The 19,802-nt window shown below is 40.9% G+C and overlaps 1 protein-coding gene across 2 annotated transcripts in view; it reads right to left on the bottom strand.

Annotated features, from left to right (window-relative positions):
• Positions 1–19,802, bottom strand: part of Cilk1 (ciliogenesis associated kinase 1) — a 56,155-nt gene that overhangs the window by 20,816 nt on the left and 15,537 nt on the right. For both annotated transcript variants that reach the window (XM_051197998.1, XM_051197999.1), the window contains exons 2-5: positions 12,448–12,720; positions 8,460–8,514; positions 6,758–6,879; positions 5,610–5,689 (exon numbers count right to left, since the gene is read on the bottom strand). In XM_051197998.1, the coding sequence (XP_051053955.1) occupies positions 5,610–5,689; positions 6,758–6,879; positions 8,460–8,514; positions 12,448–12,548 (358 nt within the window). In that variant the 5' untranslated portion in view covers positions 12,549–12,720. The remainder of the gene's footprint in view (positions 1–5,609; positions 5,690–6,757; positions 6,880–8,459; positions 8,515–12,447; positions 12,721–19,802) is intronic.

The following is a 19,802-nucleotide window of genomic DNA, read 5'->3' as shown; positions in this document are numbered from 1 at the left end:
AACATTACTATTTCCATTTAAAGAGACAATGCCACTTAGGATGTGAACGTGTACACCAGCAAGAACTCCCAGTCATTTAACCTTCTGAGTTTGCTCATTTAAGACAGAGAGACTAGCATACCTCACAGGCTTATTTTGCAAGATGAAACATATTGGGCCCATAAAGCTTTTAGAGGGCAGCGCTGATGCATAAACACCTTGCAAAAACACATCACTATGAGGAAGGCTACTAGAAAATTCCCTCTGGTAACGTCTCCCAAACTGTCAACATGGGCTTTGTGTATATGACGGCACTTTTTGCAGATAAAAAAGAATTAAGGCTTGTGAGGTGAGTGATAAGTGCCCTCTGTGAGGAGGTGGCACCAGAGCTCTGCTCTGATTCCTGCCTGAGTCTATGCTTTGCTGATATGAGCAGTGTAGTCTGTAATAATGAGACACTTCCTTCTCATTCCTGACTTGACAATGACAATCCTCTAGCTGTGCCAATATCAAGAGGATTTTCCTTTTCATTCTGATAGAGGATTTTCATGAATAACTTCAAAAAAGAAAGGAAAACCAAGGAAGCCTCAAGGGAGGCTTTCTTCTGTCCATATTCTATTATTGATGACGCTGATTAAATATGAGGAAATGATGAAAGGGTATTTAAATGTTATGAATTTATGTAGCACATCTTCTTGCTCTAAAAATAATTTTAGGTAATTCTCACCCTTCCCCTTCTTCTCTCCCCCATTTCCTTCCTTCCTTGAATCTGAACCTACAGTGTTTATATGAAGAAGAAAAGGAGGCTACAGGAGCAGCAACACACAGACAGGAGAAGAGCCATGTCAAGGTCACTCATGAGACAGTGGTGAGGCTCAGAGGCACAGCATCACCTCTGGGGCAAAACACGGCCCTCCAAACCACCAAATGCATTTCCATCGCCTGATGGGAAGAGTGCTCTGGACAGTGGCAAGAGTAGGTCAGGAGGAAACATACAATTCATATTCTATTCCTGCAAGGGACGTGTGCTTTGGCGCTGTTCAGACAGTATCAAGTACAGCCATGTGTTTATGCCCCATGGGGGTAAAATACTCAGTGACATGAAATATGGCCATAGCAACTACATGCTGTGCTGTTCTTTTTTCTCAGGGGAGTATACTCCCCAGGGGCAGACTGCACCTTCTTTCTCACTGTGAGAATGAGACACAGGGAAGGGCTGAAACTACGAGACAGCACTATGAAGTGTGTCACACAGTTTTTCTGTCATGACAGGAGAGAGGCAACATCAATCAATACACAAATGCTCTAAATTTAAAAAAACTCACATTTGTTTACTTAGGTGTGTGTGCACGTGCGCCTGCACAAGTGTTACCAGGGCATGCGTAGAGGTCAGAAGGCAACTCAATTTGTCAGGCTTGGTGGTAAGAGCTCTTACCCACCGAGCCATCTCTCTCTCTGTTCTTATACCCTGTTTCATTTTTAAAAAATCATTTATCAATAAATAATAAAATAATAAATAATGAAAAAGGAGACAGGACTTGAGAATTTAGTGTCTACCCCACCTACAATCATTACCATCTTCTTCCTCTAAGACTCTGTTGGGGACAAGAGACTAGCCAACAGGTTCCCCTGTCATTGTTTCAGTGTGGCCTCTGTTCTTTCTACCTGTGACACTGACGTGGTAATGAAAATGTAATAGATGAAGTTAGCTCCAGTTAGAACTGGGCATAAAGCTGTTGGGGAAACTGTCAACCACCACCTCTGGTGATGGCCAGGGTAGTGAGGTTGTAAAGGCTCAGGCCTGATTTTCTCCACAACTGTATCTTCCTTCACACTGTTTGCCCACACACCCAATGTCTAAGGCTTGAAAGTGACGACAGTGCAGAGTTCCAAGGGGCTCTTAAGGGGTGCTAAATTGATAGTTGAAGATATTTGTGTGTGCACATGGCAATGCCTATGCATCTGTTTATGTGTGAGGGAGAGGAAGGACTGATAGGCAATAGGCATGTACGCATACAGAGATAGATACATGTGTAGCATGTGCATAGTCAGCCTGTGTCTATGAGTTTATAAATACTTCATTAAGTAGAGTCTCAGAAGAAAGGCTGGGAGTTCTTCCTAGCAACAAATATCTGAGTCTCATTAAAGCAGTAAGAAAGAAGCCTCTAATTCAGGTTCCAGGCTGAAGGAAACAGTCTGAATGACCCAACTCTGACTGTTCCCTATTTGAAAAATAAGTTGGCAGAAAATTCCTTTGCTTCCCCCACTTTTTCCTTTTATGGCCATTTTTTTTATGGTCCCTGACAAGCTCTTACATGACCTCTCCTATTTGTCCCTAAGATATTGTGTCTGATTATTACATACTACTAGCCATAAATTCTTGTGAATAAAATCTAAAGAGCCAATCCTCCAAAGTCAGTGGGATCAGCCATCACCTGTACTCGGTGTTTCACCATGCTAGATTAAGAAGTCAGTTCAGGCGTGTGTATTACTCGTGGATTACAAAGCTTGTGCTGGAGAATGAGAAGGGTTTGCAAAGATAGCTGATGTCTGTATGTTTCATCTACTCTGTAACTGTGAAGAGCTACTCAGAGGTAAAGAGCAAGCTGGTGTTGATCCTGGATATAATGTGTCACAAGATTTTTCTACCCTCTGACTATTTACACCAAACCTAGTAATTGCCAAAAGGTTTCAACCCAGTCTCTTACTGAGTAATGAATCTATTTATTAGGACATTGTTTACAGTGGCAACATCCATAGCCTGAGATTGCATGGGCTTCAGCCTGTACAAAATCAGCCATGGTCCACATGAGAGGATGACCTCAAATGACCTTCTCAGAGCACTTCTGTCTTTAGCCACAGATATCCATGTGTTGGTTACATATTCATGGCAAAGTTATCAATCCAACCTCATCTGGTCTGTAGTGGTTAGGGCCAGCAATGTTCCAGAGAATGTTGGAGATGACCTATATCATTGCTGTTTAACTGTTCACAAGCTCAGTTAAGAGGAAAAACACAAATGGAGAGTTTCCTGAAGGGCATATAGCTATGTTTCCCTTTGGACATTCCAAATCTCTCTGTGGACTACCCATACCATCCCTGAAGTAAGTCACACTGGGGCAGGGCAGAATTGCTTTCTCTGATCAGGTGATAGAACTGGCCTACAGTGAAGAATATTGCACAAAGCTGGCTTATGCAGCCTGCCACTGTTTTTACTATAAAAATATGTGACACACTGCCCTTTCCAAATCACCCATGAGAAAGTGTCTCCCTGAGCCCAGGAAGAATAATTCTGGCCCAGTAAGATAGCTCAGCAGGTGAAAATGCTTGCTTCCAAGCTTGGTGACATGAGTTCAAAACCCATGTAAAGGTGGAAGGTAGAGGATTCATGGCAAAGCTCCTGCAAGCTGTCCTCTGCACCCATGCTGTGAATGCGTGTGCACACACACATAAACATAAACACACACATATGCATGCACACATTAGATAAATAAATAAATGTAAAATGAAGGTCTTAATTTAAAAAAAAAATAGTTTTCCTTTTGGTAACAAGTCCACTTTTACATCAAGGAAACTACACATGTTCTAACTAGTCATATTTCACATTTTGCTTTGTATAACAAGCTCAGAAACAAATCTGTTGTCTGCTTCTTCTAATGAAATAAAATTTGCTGGTATGCTGGACCTATCCCCCAAACATTACAGGCTATTCCGAATGCTACTAGTTACCCCACAACACACCATCAGAGTGTAAGAATCTATTGCTGAAGACACCATTTACTAATGCCATCAAACATGGAGAAATAAAGTTAGTACCCAACTAGAAGCTTCAACCCTACAAACTCTATGACCTATAACAGTGACCTGCTTTCAAAATATACTGATGCAATAGTGGCACAAAGGTGATGGGAGCAGCCAACCACTGTTTAAAAATTAGATTTAAGGCACATTCTATGAGATGAAATCCATACTTGATACCACCAATAAGGCCAAGAAACTAAGACTAGATAGATCATGGGCCCTAGGGGAGAACCTACTAGTACAGCAACAAAACAACTTGTAATGACATTTTGCTTAGATCACCCCTCATCAGAAATGCATCTTACAGTAGATGGCAATTACCACAGAGATCCACAACTAGACACTGTCGGTGCAGACAATGAGAAAACTTGGAGCACTCGGCCCTAACTGGGATGTCTTTATCAAACCTTTCTCCTCAAGGCTCATACAGAAGAGGCAGAAAAGTTGCAAGAACTAGAGGATGTGGATGACTCTAAGGAAACAGCATCCTTCAGACACATAGGCTATATCAACTCACAGAGCATGACAACACACACAAGACCTTTCCAAATTCATGCCAGACAAAATCTGAGCATAGAGAGGGGGAAATGAACACAAAGTCTCATCTCTAACCAAGCAGCTATATGATACTTGCTGAGAAAGGGAAAATCAGTTCTCTCCAATGGAGTGATAACTAAACATATCAACTCCAACTCCAGCCTCATGCTCAGGTGTAGGTGGACAACACAAAACAGATTTGATATTTTTTTCTCTGTGGGGTTTTTTTTTTTTTTTTTTTTTTTTTTGTGACTTCAGGTTTTTTGTTTTTCTTTCTTTCTTTTTTTTTTTTTTTTAAGAAAGAGAAAGAACAAGAAACTGGGTAAGTAGAGTGGTGAGGAGAATATAGGAGGACTTGAGGGAGTGGAAAGATATGATCTAAATATATTATGTGAAAACATTTTTAAATGATTAGGTTAAAAAAATTGGGCATAATAATGGGACTGACCACCTTACATTCCTGCTACCATTAGCATCATAGTGGACTATATATTTCCTTTTCTTTTTTTTTAGATAGGGTCTTACTATGTAGCCTTGGCTGGCCTCAAATTTGCTATGTAGACCAGGCTGACCTCAAACTCACAAAGCTCTGCCTGCCACTGCCTCCCAAGTGCTGAGATAGAAGGACAGTGCCAACACACTTGGCTCTCCCCCCTCTTAAACTATGAACCAAAATAAATTCTTGGTTCCTTAAAAAAAAAAAAAAAGAAGAAAAAAAGAAAATGAAAGAAAGAAAGGAAGGAAGGAAGGAAAGGAAAAAAGAGAGGAAGCGAAAGAGAAGAAAGGGTGACAGAAAGGACAAATGGCACTTAGTCCTGACTGGGTCCCTGCCTTGTTTTGCCTTTGTCTCTTCCTCAGCTTGCTAAGTTTTATTTTGTTTTCCTGTGTTGCATAAAGTTTTAGGCCACTTTAGCCCCCTCAGAAGCAAACTGGAATATACACGATGTAGGAAAATAAGCAACACAGTGCAGAGAAGCTAGTGTGGGCTAGATAGAACACATGGCTGCCTCAGAATCTGATCCGAGGTTCTTACCGATATATCAGAAAGTGGTGGGAAATAATTCTTAGATCTATCTATACCTAACAAGCTTAATGTTAAAACTAAAGAACACCTCTCACCCCCAACCCCCACCGAACACACACACAGGAAAACTCAGAAATCAAAGTCCCAGGGGAGCATATTCTGAAAGCCATTGTCAGCCTGTAAGCTCCACAGCCATTAATACTTCCTGTGTAATCCAACTGGTGACATTTCATTATTATTCAGAAGCACAACATTGCAAATTACCCACCGTGTTTATGAATGAATGCCAGTCCTTGCAATATCTGATACATTATATTCCTTATAGCAGACTCTGGAAACAACTTATTTCTGTATGGGCCAGAAGAAAATAAAGTTAAAAAACCAAGTTTCTATAGTAAAAGAAATTGCCTGTGTTTGTGTTATTCTGATTATATAGTATGAAATTAAGAAATTTTACCAGCTCCTTAATGATAAATAGCAGAGGAAAATAATTACTTGTTGATATAGTGGAGCTAAGTAATAAATACCAAGTATATTCAGCTCTAATACAAAAAAGAGTAAACTTTTTATTATAATAATAAATAAGAAACCTATAACACTGGATCCAAAAATAAGCTAGGTATGGCAGCCACACCTGTAATCAGAAGGTTCACAGAGAAGGATCTTAAGTTCCAGTTTCAACTATGCAGCAAGTTTGAGGCCAGCCTTAGGAATGAGATCTTTCTTAATACAACAACACTAGCAATAACAGCAACAACAAATCCACAAAATGAATAGAAGCAAGCAAGAGGCTTCCTGGAAGTTGTCTCAGGGCTCCTGGGCACAGGAGTGTTGTTGGGTCCTTCACCTAGCTGGCAGATTTCATCATTAAAATCCACAGGCAAGATTGTTAAAGGACTACAGAAAGAACTAGAAAACTGAAATAAACAAGGCAAAAAGCATATCTACTCTGCAAAATTAATTCATAAGAATGTTATGACTATGAGACTGGAAAGATGTCTCAGAGGTTAAGAACACACACTGCTATTGCAGAGGACCCTTGAGAGTTCAGTTCCCCACACCCACATCGGGGTGGCTCACCGCGACTCCACTAGCGGCATCTCTGGCCTCTGTGGGCACTCAAACACATGTGCCCCGACAGGTATAATTTAAAATAATAAAAGTAAATATTAAAGACAGTTTAAAAAATAAAATAAGGTTATGGGGCTGGAGAGATGGCTCAGCAGTTAAGAGCACTGGCTGCTCTTCCAGAGGCCCTGAGTTCAAAATCCAGCAACCACATGGTGGCTTACAATTATCCACAATGAGATCAGGTGCCCTCTTCTGTCATTCAGGGGTACATGCAGACAGAACACTGTATACATAAGAAATAAATCTTAAAAAAAAAATAATAATAAGGTTGTGACCAAATCATACCTTTCTTTAATCAGCTGGTAGAGGTTTTCCTTCATGTACTCGAAAATAAAATAGAGGTGGTCGTTTTCCCTGATGACTTCTTTCAACTTTACTATGTTGGCGTGATTGAGCTTCTTTAAAGACTGAAACCAAACCAAATTAGAAAAACAAATCTTTCTAAAAGGGAAACAACCCCAAACACACTTAGAAAGGGATTTCTGATTTGAGAACTGAGGCCACACCATGAACTACATCTTATTGGCAACTCAGTAGACAGTATTTCTCTGAAGTGAATGTAACTTTATCTAGAAAAAATGACTTTGATAACTTGACTTGAAGGTGAGCATTTGATCACTAGCTGGCATTCCTGGCTGTACCCAGCCCAGAACATTAGGTCAGGACTATGTTTGTGGCAACAGGCCTAGGCTATTTTAGGCTCACTTCCTCTGGATCATAGGATTCAGGTTGTGCAGGTGGCTAGGGGGAAAGCCATGGCTTTAAATCTTCTGATACTGGGGAATGCAGCTGGTTAAGGCTGAGGTCACCAGACAGTAGCCTGCAGACATGGTCAACAGGAAATTGCTGCAAGGACTGAGGCTGATAGCCTGATTCCCTGGACTCTTATCAGACCGTATGCCTGAGGCAAAACGCTCCTTTTTACAATGTGAACTTTAAGTACCAGTGGGGAATGAAGACATATTGTTGATGAAATAGTGTGTGAAAGGTCTAAGAGCAACAAAGGCGAGAGAGTCAAGCAGTAGCTGAGGAACATGACAAGGTTCAGAAGACGAATCATGAGTCTTTGATTATACTCATCTTACACATGTAGTTTTCTAAGTTCATGTGAGTGTAACCCTGTGCATACGACTTTCCATATACACCATCTGCCAATGGTGAACAAAAATGCTGTCCTGTTAGTGAGCAGCGATCAGTACCCAAAGACACCCAGTTATTGGGAGTGCTATCTGGATGACCAGAATTTGAACCTTGAAAAGTCTTTTCCCCCATAGGAAAATAAAGTCAATAATGACAAATCATAGTAGCTTCTCTACTTTTGAATTTCATTAAAAAGAACACCCTTTCTATAAACCAAACAAAATGTGAGCAGAAGGAAGTGTTAAAGCGAACATTCAAATCCATGAGGATTCAAATGATCAGAACTTGGATTGATGTAGCTTGGAAGAGAGAGGAAACATTGCCAGTGGGTAAGGACCAAGAGAGGCTTTACTGCAACTTCCACCCCCAGAGAACAAATTCTAGCCAAGTCTTTTCACTGGCATGGATCCTCAGCAGTGTTGGTTAGAATCTTCTAGGAGGCCCAGTCAGGCTGATTATTCCTTTTCCTTAGGTTGAATTCCTGGTTTTCTGTGAGTTGTTCACTGGCTGCTTCTGAATGTGGCAATTTTTCCTGCGTGTTTCCTTAAAGCACATCACAAGCATCCCTCAATTCCTTCAGAGCCCACCAAATCAACTCTTATCAAGATGCATTGGTTGAAGAAGTCCATTAAGGACAAGAGCATTCTAGTAATAATACATTCATTAAGTAATGCAGTAATTTTCCACATTCAGATACATAATATACTTTCTCCACTTTCACAGCACTGGTGAAAGGTGAAAAAAAAATACAAATGGAATGACTACAGCATCTATAAATCTAGCCATAAATACAGCTATTCTAATCCGCCAATAGAATTATTCCCTGAAATAACAAATTAACAAATACCTTAACCTCCCGAAGGTTCATGCATTCTTCCCAGGAGTAAAACTTTCTTTTCATTCTGCAAGAGAAGAAAAAGAAATACCATGCTTATTCCAAGTGATAGGCTGAACACCATTTCTTAAAAATGGTTTTATTCAGGGTTAAGAGCATTGCATGCTCCTGCAGAGAACCCTCATTCAGTCCCAGCACCCACATCAGGCAGATCAAATTGCCTGCAACCCACCTCCAGGGGACCCTATGTCATTTTCTGTCCTCTGTGAGCACACACACATACACATACGAATTTGGCAAGCACACATGAATGCACACACATACAAATAAAGATAGATATTAATTTTTTTCATTCTGAACCTAACTGATGTTGGTTTCAATTTTCATAAACTATTATACCATCTAAAGAAGCCCTTATTTTAAAACATGCCAAGTCAGTCAAGTCTAAGCCACCAAACTTCCCAGCAGCAGTGGGAACCTGGTGAACTGTTTTTATTATTATGATGATGATGATGACGATGTCAACTTGACACAAATCTAGACATATCTGGGAAGAAGGAAACTCAGTTGAAAAAATGCCCCCATTAGACTGGTGGGCCACCATCTTGGTTAGTGATTGTGGATAGTGGGCCCAGCTCACTGTAGGCAGTGCCATCCCTGGGCAGCTGGTTTTGGAGTATATAAAAAAGCAGGCTGAGCCAAGCAAATCACAGGGATAAAACCAGTAAGCAGCATCCCTCCTTGCCTCTGATTCAGTTCCTGCCTCCAGGTTCTTGCCCCGACTTCCCTCAATGACGGAGTGTGACCTGAGAGTTATAAGAAGAAATAAACCCTTTCCACACCAAGTTGGGCATAGTGTTTATCACAGTAACAGAAACCCTAACCAGGCCACCTGGTGAGGTACAAAGAGCCAGGTCTGCTGTCTGACTTTACCACTAACAGACTTGGCCTGAGGGAAACTTCCTCAGGTTTATTCTGTCTAGACCTGTGCCAGCCGATAGAACTTTTGTTGTTGGTGGAAATCTTTGGTGATAAGGTAGACAGTACTTGTTAGGCTCGGGAGTTATAAAAAGAACAGGAAAAGGAGGAGGAAGAGGAAGAAGGGGAGATGATGAAGATGGGAGGGACATACATTGGGAAGGTCCATGGGAGAGTTGAGGAATGAATAGGACCAAGATACACTGTGCATATATATAAAATTTTCAAAGAATTAATTTAAAAATTATTTTTAGAAAGTATGAGCACTCAAAACATGGCTAGCACACCACAGGAACTGGGTTTATGGTATCTTACTATTTGTGGTAGTTGAAGATGTCTATGCCCAGTGGTCTAGGGTTTTGGAATACTTGGTCTCAAGTTGGTGGCTGTTTAGGAAAGCTTAGGAAGTGTGACCTTGTTAGAGAAAGTATGTCATTTGGGATGGGCTTTGAGGTTTCAAAAGACTTGCCCTATTTTGGGTGAGTACACTCTGTTTTCTATAAGCTCTCACTCAGCGGTTGGTCTACTCCCCTGAAACCTGCTACCTCAGCACCACCACCATGGAAGTAAGACGATGTAGCTAGGCATACTCATTAGGGCCAGTCACAAGAAGATCTGGGCAGAGGGTATTGGATAAGTTTAAGACACTGAAAGGCTAGAGGCTGGAACAAAGAGGCAAGAGGGCAGCAATAAGAGATAAAGTGAGAGGGAATAGGCCAAAAGTGTAGCAACTTTGGGGGGGGGCACAGAATTTGGTGCCTATTGCTAAGAGGATGTCAACGGAGGAAAGCTATGGTCACATCGGACTCTTGTGGGCTTCAGTTCAGGAAGTTCATTTAGAAGGTGATTCCAGGAACCCAGGGAAAAGATCAGCAAAATTAGGGGAAGATGAAAGATCAAGTAAAAGATAAGTGAGTGTATTGATACCAAGAGCAGTGACTAGGCCTAACTCTGTTGTGGGCACTGAAGTTAGAGGAGACAAGAGACTTAGTTACAGTTACTATTATTATGATGATGAAACACCATGACCAAAAAGCAAGTTGGGGAGACAAGGGTTTATTTGACTTAAGCTTCCACATCTATAGTCATTTGCTGAAGGGAGTCAGGACAGGAACTAAAACAGGATGGAAACCTGAGGCAGGAGCACATGCAGGGTCATGGAAGGCCAGATGCTCAGTTTGTCCTCTCTCTCTCTCAACCAGGATCACCAGCCCAAGGAGGGTACCACCTACAATAGGCTGAGCCTCTCCCATCAAGCACTTATATGCCCACCTACAACCAAATCTTATGGAAGCACTTTCTTAGTTGAGGTTCCTCATCTCAGATGACTTTAATTTGTGTCAAGTTGACATAGAACCATCCAGTACTGGGCTGCAAAGAGGCAGGAGAACACAAAGAATGTTTAACACTAGTGGTTTTAATGAACTGTCTTTTCAGTTTGATATGAACAGTGAAATGACTGGAAGCCAAGAGCCTAGAAAGGACCCGGTAATCATATGGTAAATGGTAATAGGTTCTAGTAGAAACAGAGTAGGTAGACCATATAGATATTTAATACAATTGGCAGGACTAGATGATTGAAGGCAAGGCATGAGTGGGAGCAAAGTCAAGGGAGCTTGGGCTTTGAGGCTGGAGATAGGAAACAGAGTCAGAAGGAATACTACACATCTGTAACCAGGTTCTTGGGAGGCAAGGCATTGGAGTGTGGATTCAAAGCCAGCCTAGAATGCGTAGCAAGACTGTCTCATAGAAACAAAACAAAACAAAGAAGGATAAACAAGGAATAAAAGTGGGACAGAACCCTGGATGTAAGTTCAGTTTGGGGAATGATTTTTAATTGGTTACAGGACTTAGCAGAGATGGAAAGAAGGCAGATGGGCATAGGTGGCCTAGCAGGCAGACTCTAACATGGTCCCCAAAGACCCCTAACTTCCTCTATTTACAATTGTGTATACCCTTTCTCCTCTACTTACAACTGTGTATACCCTTTCTCCTTCAATAACTTGCTTCTAGCCATAAGGACACATCATTCTGAGAGGAAGTCACTTCTGTGATTGATTTGTAAGAGTAAAAAGATATGACCTATGCCTAAGAAGACTCTTTCTTTAAAAAAAAAAAAAAAAAAAAGATAAAGGATTTATTTATTTAGTGTACATATGTACGACAGGGTTTACCATGTGTGTGCAGGTGGCCACAGAGGCCAAAAGAGGGTGTTAGATCCCTTGGAAACTGGAGCTATGGGTTGTTGTAACTGTAACTGTTGTTACAGGCTGTTGTCTATGGGACTGAACTCCAATACTCTACAAGAGGAGTAAGCATTCTTAACTGCTGAGCCATCTTTCAGCCCCTATGGCTTTCCTATTGCCTATATCTAAATGAAGCAAGTCACTGCATTGTGAACTACTCCTTGGAGCAGTCCCCATGGCAAAGGACTGAGAGGCAGTGTCTGACTGAAAACCAGCAGAGAACCTAGACTCTCAGTTCAACAACATACAAGGTTCTAAATGCAACCTAAAGTCACGTGAGTGAACTTGGAAGCAGATCCTTTCCCGGCCCAGCTGTCAATAACACCATAGTTTTGAGTAACACTTTTGATTACAACCTCAGAGGAGACTTTGGACCAGATAACTCAGCTAAGTTGTGCTGACCAACAGAAACTGAGATAAAATGTGTGTATGTTGTTCTAATCTACAAGTCTGGAGTAAATTGCTATGTAGTAACAGGTAACTAATGCAATGGCTCTGAACTCTGGCTGCAAAAACGAAGTATGGAGGGAAGAGGGGCAGATGCTAGATAAACCCGTTTCCTCCCCTAGAAAATGAAGTTTATTAACTTCACCACCACCTTGTCAGAAGTAGTACCATTTCTTTATAACTTTAGAATCATCACCCAATGTTCTTTATGCCCCCCATCCACTCCCCTTTAGGAATGTTTCAAAGACAGGGAACGGACAGAACAGAGTTGAAATCATCTTGATAGGTAGAGCTGACTGTGAGTTCACAAAAGTGAAGTAAAAACTTACTTTTTAATGGCAATCAGTTCTCCAGACTCGATGCTTCTTCCCAGCAGGACAGAACCATAGGTCCCATCCCCAAGCTGCTTGATCGTTGTGTATCTATTCATGGTGCGCCTGCTCTGTCGGGACACTCATCTCAGGGCCGAGGTGGTTCAGTCCTGCAGCAGTAGCAGGCCTCCCCAGACTGTAACCAGATTTTTCGATGGCAGCACCAGCACAAGGTATTCAATAGAACGTGATTATCTCCCAAATACATATTTTCAAAAGTCAGTTTTCTGCCTGTAGAAAAGCACGAAGGATTAGGACAGATGCTAATGAATGTTTTGAATTTGTGTATTTTTGTAATCTAAAACAATGGTTAGTGAACTGTAGTCAATGGACTGCCATTCATGCATTTAAATAAAGTTTTATTGGAACAATTTGTTTACACTTGCTTGTTAATCGCTATCTAAAATAGCAGAACCAAGTATTTCTGGCATTGTATTACCAAGAGTGGTTACTCTCTGGAGTCACAGAAATCAACTCCTGGCTTACATATTCTCTTTCAAATACAAATAAGTATGGTGTGCTTGGAAATCAGTGAAATGAACTAGCTCCAATTCAGTGCTTCTCTGAGAATAATGCTAAACCAAAAGCATCCATGCTAAATATGTTCTCTGTGCATCAGCTACAATCAGCAGTGTAAACATACAAAAGCTGAAGAAGCCAATATCATAATGCAGAATGAAAACTGGCATGCGCCTCTCAAGCCATTTGAGACAAAGCATCGACAACACTATTTTTTTCCTTTGAGATGATTAGAAGCTAAACAAAGAATAAATCATTCAAGGCCTATATGGAAGACAAACAGCAACTTCAGTGCTACCCATTGTAGGTTTTTTTTTTTTTTTTTTAAATAAGAAGTCATTGATTTTTTTTTCCAAAATGTATAATTGAAAGTCTTCTAGCCTATCTATAATAAAGAAGCTTTGTAACCCAGGTGACTACAATATTCTCAGGCAAACACTCACAACATAAACACTTTATAAAACAATAAAGGTATATTATGGCTGCTAAACTAATAATCTGAAGATTCAAATGATAAATTACTGAAGGATGTGACTTTCTGCATATAACTCCTTTCTATACAGCCTCTTCTTCCAAAAGAATTCCAATCAATAAATGTGAAATAAAAGGGAAAAAGAAGAAATGTACTACTAAGTAAATACCACAGTAAGACTGGTATTAGGCAAAGCTCATACATGAAGAAAGTAATGGGTGGCTGAAACAGGACAATAGTATAATCTCAAAAATACTGGTTAACTACTAGGGAGGAGATAACTTTACAAAAAGAAATTCACTAAACAAAACAGAAACAAAAACAATGCCCCCCCACAAAAAAAAAAAAGACAACTCAAAACACAAACCAAAAAATGCTTCCTTAGCTGCTGGTAGTGGCATACTTGAGTAAGAATGAGAATTGGAGGACATCTTGGTGTAAAAAGGGAGTTCCAAGCTAGCCTGGATACACAATGAGACCCTGCCTTGAGATAAAAAACAAAACAAAACCCCAAATATCCTTGTGTCAATGGTTCAACATCTTCACTAAGGAGATGTGATTTATAAATTCTAGATGCAATGCACTGAGAAATGCTGTGGAATAATCCTCTTGTGCACTGTCAAGATTTGTGATTTGAATTGGTTTAATAAAACGATGATTGGCCAGAAGCCAGGCAGAAAGAATAGGCAGGGTGACCAAACTAAGGATGATGGGAAGGAGAAGGGCAGAGTCAGGAGACACTTGCCAGAAGCAGAAAGAGCAAGATGGGAACAATGTACTGAGAAAAGGTACTTCCATGTGGCAGAGCATAAATAAGAAATATGGGTTAACTTAAAATGTAAGAGATTGTTAATAAAAAGCCTGAGCTATTGTTTAAGCCTCTGTGTGGTAATCTGAGAAGTGGCTGCTGGGTATTTGGGACCAGGCTGCCCTGAGGCAGGAAACTTCCGATTACCTAGAAAGGCACAACACCAGTTAGTATACTTTAAAATGCAGGCTACAGTAGTCTCTTAAAAATGCAGAATGTCGGTTGGTTAGTGGTGGTGCATGCCTTTAATCCCAGCACTCAGGAGTCAGAGACAGTTGAATCTTTGTGAGTTCAAGGCTAGCCTGATCTACAGAGCAAATTCCAGAACAATCAAGGGCAGCTGTATAGAGAAAGTTTGTCTCAAAAAACCAAACCAACCAACCAAACAGAAAAAGCAGAATCTCAGTCAGCTTAATCATGAGGAAAGAGCATACAAACCCCAAATGAAGGACATGATATATTCTACAATCAGCTGGCCAGTAGTATTCAAAAGAGTCAAGACCATAAAAGACAAGAGCAGGCAGAGAAAAGGCAAGGCTAGAGGCAATTAAGGAGCTATGACAACTAAATTCAACATGGGATCCAAGATAAGATCCCTAGAAAAGGACAGCAACAGACTCCATGAAACACAACTAGAGTCTGCAGTTTAGTCAGTAACATTATTATACCTACAGTAATTCTCTAGTCTTGATCACAGCTCTTTGGTTACCTAAGATGGAGATGCCAGGTGCAGTTTCTAGTACTTTACTATTGTTTGTAAGTTTTCTGTGTCTATAGTAAACTCAACACTAAGAAACAACAATAAAAAATAAGCTTACATTATGTTCTTGCAAAAGTTGTACATGACTTGAGACTCTTTGGGAAATACACCGGCAATCCTGACTTCCCTACTTTACTCTCTACCACACAACTGAAAGAGCATGTAGGGGTCTTGCTCAGCCCACTCATGCTCGGATTGCTCAGCTCACTCCTTCCCCCAGCAGGGGCATTTTGTTTCTTCTTGCCCTTCAGGATCTTCCATACAGCTTCTTTGTGCTATTCTTTACAGTGATGTATTCCACTACTGGTTGATACATATTCATAAGGCACATGAATATTAATAGATATTTATAAATACAGGCCCTTCTTTCAAAGAGCTTAGCCATGGTAAGGAATGAGGGGGGGTGGCATTTCAAGTAGGCCGAGGGTACTGGGTGTTTGGAGAGAATATGGAACAGGGTTAGTTGGATTGGCTTCGAGATGGGTCAATTCCAATTGGGCTCAGAAGGCAATAACAAAATCAAAGAAACTGAGTCATGAGGGAAAACTAGGTGTATTGTACTGCAAAGAGGAGTGCTAGCAACAACGGAAGCATAGGGTTTAAACGTGGGATCGAGGAGGGAACATTGGTAACCTAAAGGCATAATTCCAGCACTTCATTCTGGAGGACCTGGTACCTGTGTGTGTGTGTGTGTGTGTGAGAGAGAGAGAGAGAGAGAGAGAGAGAGAGAGAGAGAGAGAGAGAGAGAGAGAGAGAGAGAGAGAGAAGGACATGAACCATGAACATAGTTGCATTGTCTATCTTCCTTTGTCCACCTTATCTCTTTGAGACAGGGTCTCTTACTGAGTTTTGGCTAGACTACTACACAGTGAGCCTCCAGGATCCGTTTTCTCTGTGTCACCCCCTTTCCTAGCACCGGGATCACAGCTGTACACCCAGGCTTTACATGGGGTGCTAAAGATCAAAGCTCAAGCCTTCATACTTGCACAGCATTGAGCTGTATCTCCTCAGCTGTGTTTATAAACACAGGCTTCGACTGGATTCTACTCTGAAAAAGAGGAAAATGCTATATAAGAAGACATCCATCCAGTCAATGGAAGCAAGCAGATAAATGGAAGCAAATTAGATAAATATTGTATCCATCTTAAATTTATTGAAGTTGATTCTTATGCTGTGGCTCAGTAAGGCATTTGTGCTATTGTTGAAAAATACATGGAGAAAATCGGAGTGGAGGGTGTGCTATGTTCTGAATTCTATCTCCACTCCGTTCCCATTCATAAGCAGAAGTTCTAATTCCCAAGGTGACCGTATTTGGGAACTAAATTTAAAAGGAGATGATTGGGTTAAAAATGAGGTCCCAAGGGTAGGTAGGGCCTTGGTATGACAGGATTAGTGTCTTGTCTCCTTTGCCCCATTCCTGTCTTGTAAAGGCCATCTGCAAGCAATCTACACATTAGAAAGAAGGACCTCACCTGCAGAAATCCATTAGAACCTCAGCTCTGATCCCTTGAACTGTGAGAAATAAACTTCTGTTGCTGAAGGCAACCAACCTGCAGCTCGCTGCACTAGTCCGAGCAAACAGAGGTAGGTACGGGAGCTCCCATGCACTCTTCCAGTAGCTTTTCTGTAAATCTGACATATAGCTTACACATTTAAACACTTCTCCTCAAAGTAATAGAAAGAGGGGGATCTCTTAAAAAGGCACATGGACCACACCAAATAATTTCATTTAAAACATACAAACGAGGATTTGCTTAATATGACCTTCCCAGATCTCTCATGTTTCCATGTATGATCATCAGAGCATGGACTATTTGCATTGCGGACTTGCTGCAACTGGACACAAAGAGTATCTGGTCACAGTGCAAGAACCTGCAGCAGTGACCCCTCCTTCACCATCTTCACCCTCTTGTGGTATGAAGACTTTCCATGGCACCCACAGCTTCTCTGTAGTGTATTAAGACTCCCAAGCCACCACTGTATATCATCTTCCAGTAAACAACCAAGTCAACACATAACAGACAACAAAAGCAAACAATAAAACAGCTCACCAGGACTCTGATTTGTCAAGAATCATCTAATGAACTACAGTCTTTATTTTGAGACTTTTATTATTATTTTGTGCCTTTGTGCTTGTTATGTATAGGAAAGGGCATGATGTTGGGGAAGTGGGTAAACGTGCCATGGCATGAGCATGAAGGTCAGAGAACAACTCTGTGGAGTCAATTCTTTTCTTCTACCTTTACATCAGTTCTGGGGAATCAAACTCAGGTCACCAGGCTCATGCTGCAAGTACCTTTACCTGCTGAGCCATCCTACCAGCCCCATGAACACACATTTATTTATTTATTTATTTATTTATTTATTTATTTATTTATTTATTTATGTTACACCTGCTCTGTTCTTCATATAATGGCAAGTTGTTGGTTTTTTTAAAGTAGGGGACTGCTATGACATGGCTCCATTTTTTGTTGTTGTTGTTTTCTAGTTCATTAGATATTTTCCTTCCTGTCTAACCAATCTTGCACACTGCTATTCAAGCTAACCTCTCCATGTTTAGTGTTCTGAGGAAACGATGGCATGAAAGGGTGTATGCACATAGAGTTAGTAATCAAGTGTGGTTCGGCTCTCTGCAGCCTAACTGCACAGCTTTCCTCTTAGGACCCATTTTCCATTCCTTAATTATCTCTGGCACGCACCTCTCAATCCTTTCAAGCTTTTTCACCTCCTTGATGAATTGTGTTGACTAAAGTCTAATAATGGTGTGTGGGCACCTCCGCTTTTCTTTTTGCAACGGCCTTAGACTATTATTATTAACAAAGCCTTTGCTTTACAGCTAATGCACCACTGTTTCCTCATCCCCTTAAATTGGATAATTGTAACAATGCTTTTTCCTGGATTACTACGAAAACTACTTATGAATGAAGCACTTTATTGAAATTGAGATATCATTCAACACACAATTACCCTAACAATTCCTCCTTGTTACAATTTGTCATTATTACCAAGAAACAAAAATCAATTATTGTGGCAGGTTCTGGCTAACACTGTGTCAGGGTAGCAGCGTTGCATGCTGTTATGTCAAATAATTACATAATGACTGCACGACAGATCCGTCTAGTGCCTCTTCCTGTACTGATGTCAAATTGACCATGTATAATTCTAGTCAAATTTTGCTGAGAGGCTAAACATTACGCAAGATTTTGGGGGCACATGAAGTACAAGGAAAGCATGGTGGAGAGAACACTTAACTCCTGGGAGGTGAGAAGAGATGGGAAGCTTCAGGGATGACGTAGTACTAGGGTACTGAAGGATAAGCAAGACTATCCCACAGAAGAGGAGAGGAAGGAATTACATGTAGAGAAAGCTACACACATAAAAGCTTGGCAGGAATAAGTCTCTGATGCGTTTAGAAGGAAAAGGTAGCCCAGCCATTGGTCCCTACCTGGCTGAACTTCACAACTGCCCGGAGAACCTTTAATAGCCCTGCCACCTGGCCCACTCCTAGGAGGCAGATTGAGTGAAACCAGCTCTGATAATTTTGAAAGCTCTCCAGGGAAGGCTAGGGTGCATGGGAAGGCAAGGGTAATGGAGGGAAATAGCACCTTGGAGTAAGATCCAATTATGAAGGGGGTTGTGTATCATATACGAGTTTTAGTATTTATTCTGCAAAGGGAAATCTCCAGAGTCTTGCAGAGAAACATGAGGAGATTCCCCTAGAGACCAAATAGCTGTTAGAGCGGAGAAAGCAAAGGAAGAGTCTTAGTAGGGGCCACTGCCATAGCTGAGTGACATATGACAGAGGCCTAAATAAAGGCAACTGACCTGACTTAATCAGAGACAGGGGTAGACACAGTTTTGGATGTGGAATATGTGATTATCTTATTTGGACAATGGAAAGAGATATTTTTTATAAGGCTACTACCCGGGGTACTGAATTTGAACTACATAGAACGCTTCTCATCTAATGATGTAGCTCGGTGGTACAGCATGGATCTACTTGCACATGGCCTGAGTTTGATCCTTATTGAACTGCAAACTAACAAACAAAAGTCAACAAAACCACCCCCAAAACCAAACAACCACTGGACATGCTCACTAGGCAATTGCAAACAGCTCTCAAAGTTCCACTTTCCTCTCAGGATAGCACATTAGTGGAACCTAATTTAGAAACATAATACTCAGACCAAGTTGACAAGCTTAGAGATTTCATGGCATTTCACTTACATAAAACACAACAGGAACAGTATCCACTGGATTATGCAACATGGCAATGCTGGGCTCAAACCAAGCTGAACTGCCGTGGACTTCTAGATGCCAAACTTTAAACAGATACATTAAAGAACACAGTGAGGATCCTTAATGAAAGCACAGGATGCTGGAGGCAAAGGAGGCTGGGGAGCCATAAAAATTACTTAAGTATGCAAAAAAGATATTAGGGAAAAGGTTAGTTGCATTATGTATAGATCCTGAGAACAAAACCACTCGCCACAAGTAGCTGTTTCCTTCTCCATACTTAATTATTTTCCATGCTAAAAAAATAAAGTGGTGTTAGTCAAATTAGCATCAGGCAGGAAGCCAAGCAAAATACAATCCTAAGCATATTCAAGCAAGAAGAGGTTAAATATCTGAGATCAGGATTGTTGAGTTCTTACTTTTGTGGCCCAAATAGGGAAGGGATGCTCAGTTACTCTGGGATGCAATAGGGTGACTGACAGACAATACGAAGAAAAAGAAAGGGTACTCTGGCAGAT

This window comes from Phodopus roborovskii, unplaced genomic scaffold, assembly GCF_943737965.1.
Source record: "Phodopus roborovskii unplaced genomic scaffold, PHOROB, whole genome shotgun sequence".
Taxonomy (NCBI): Eukaryota; Metazoa; Chordata; class Mammalia; order Rodentia; family Cricetidae; genus Phodopus; species Phodopus roborovskii.
The sequence above is the reverse complement of the archived record's forward strand: the minus strand, read 5'-3'. Positions and strand labels throughout refer to the sequence as shown.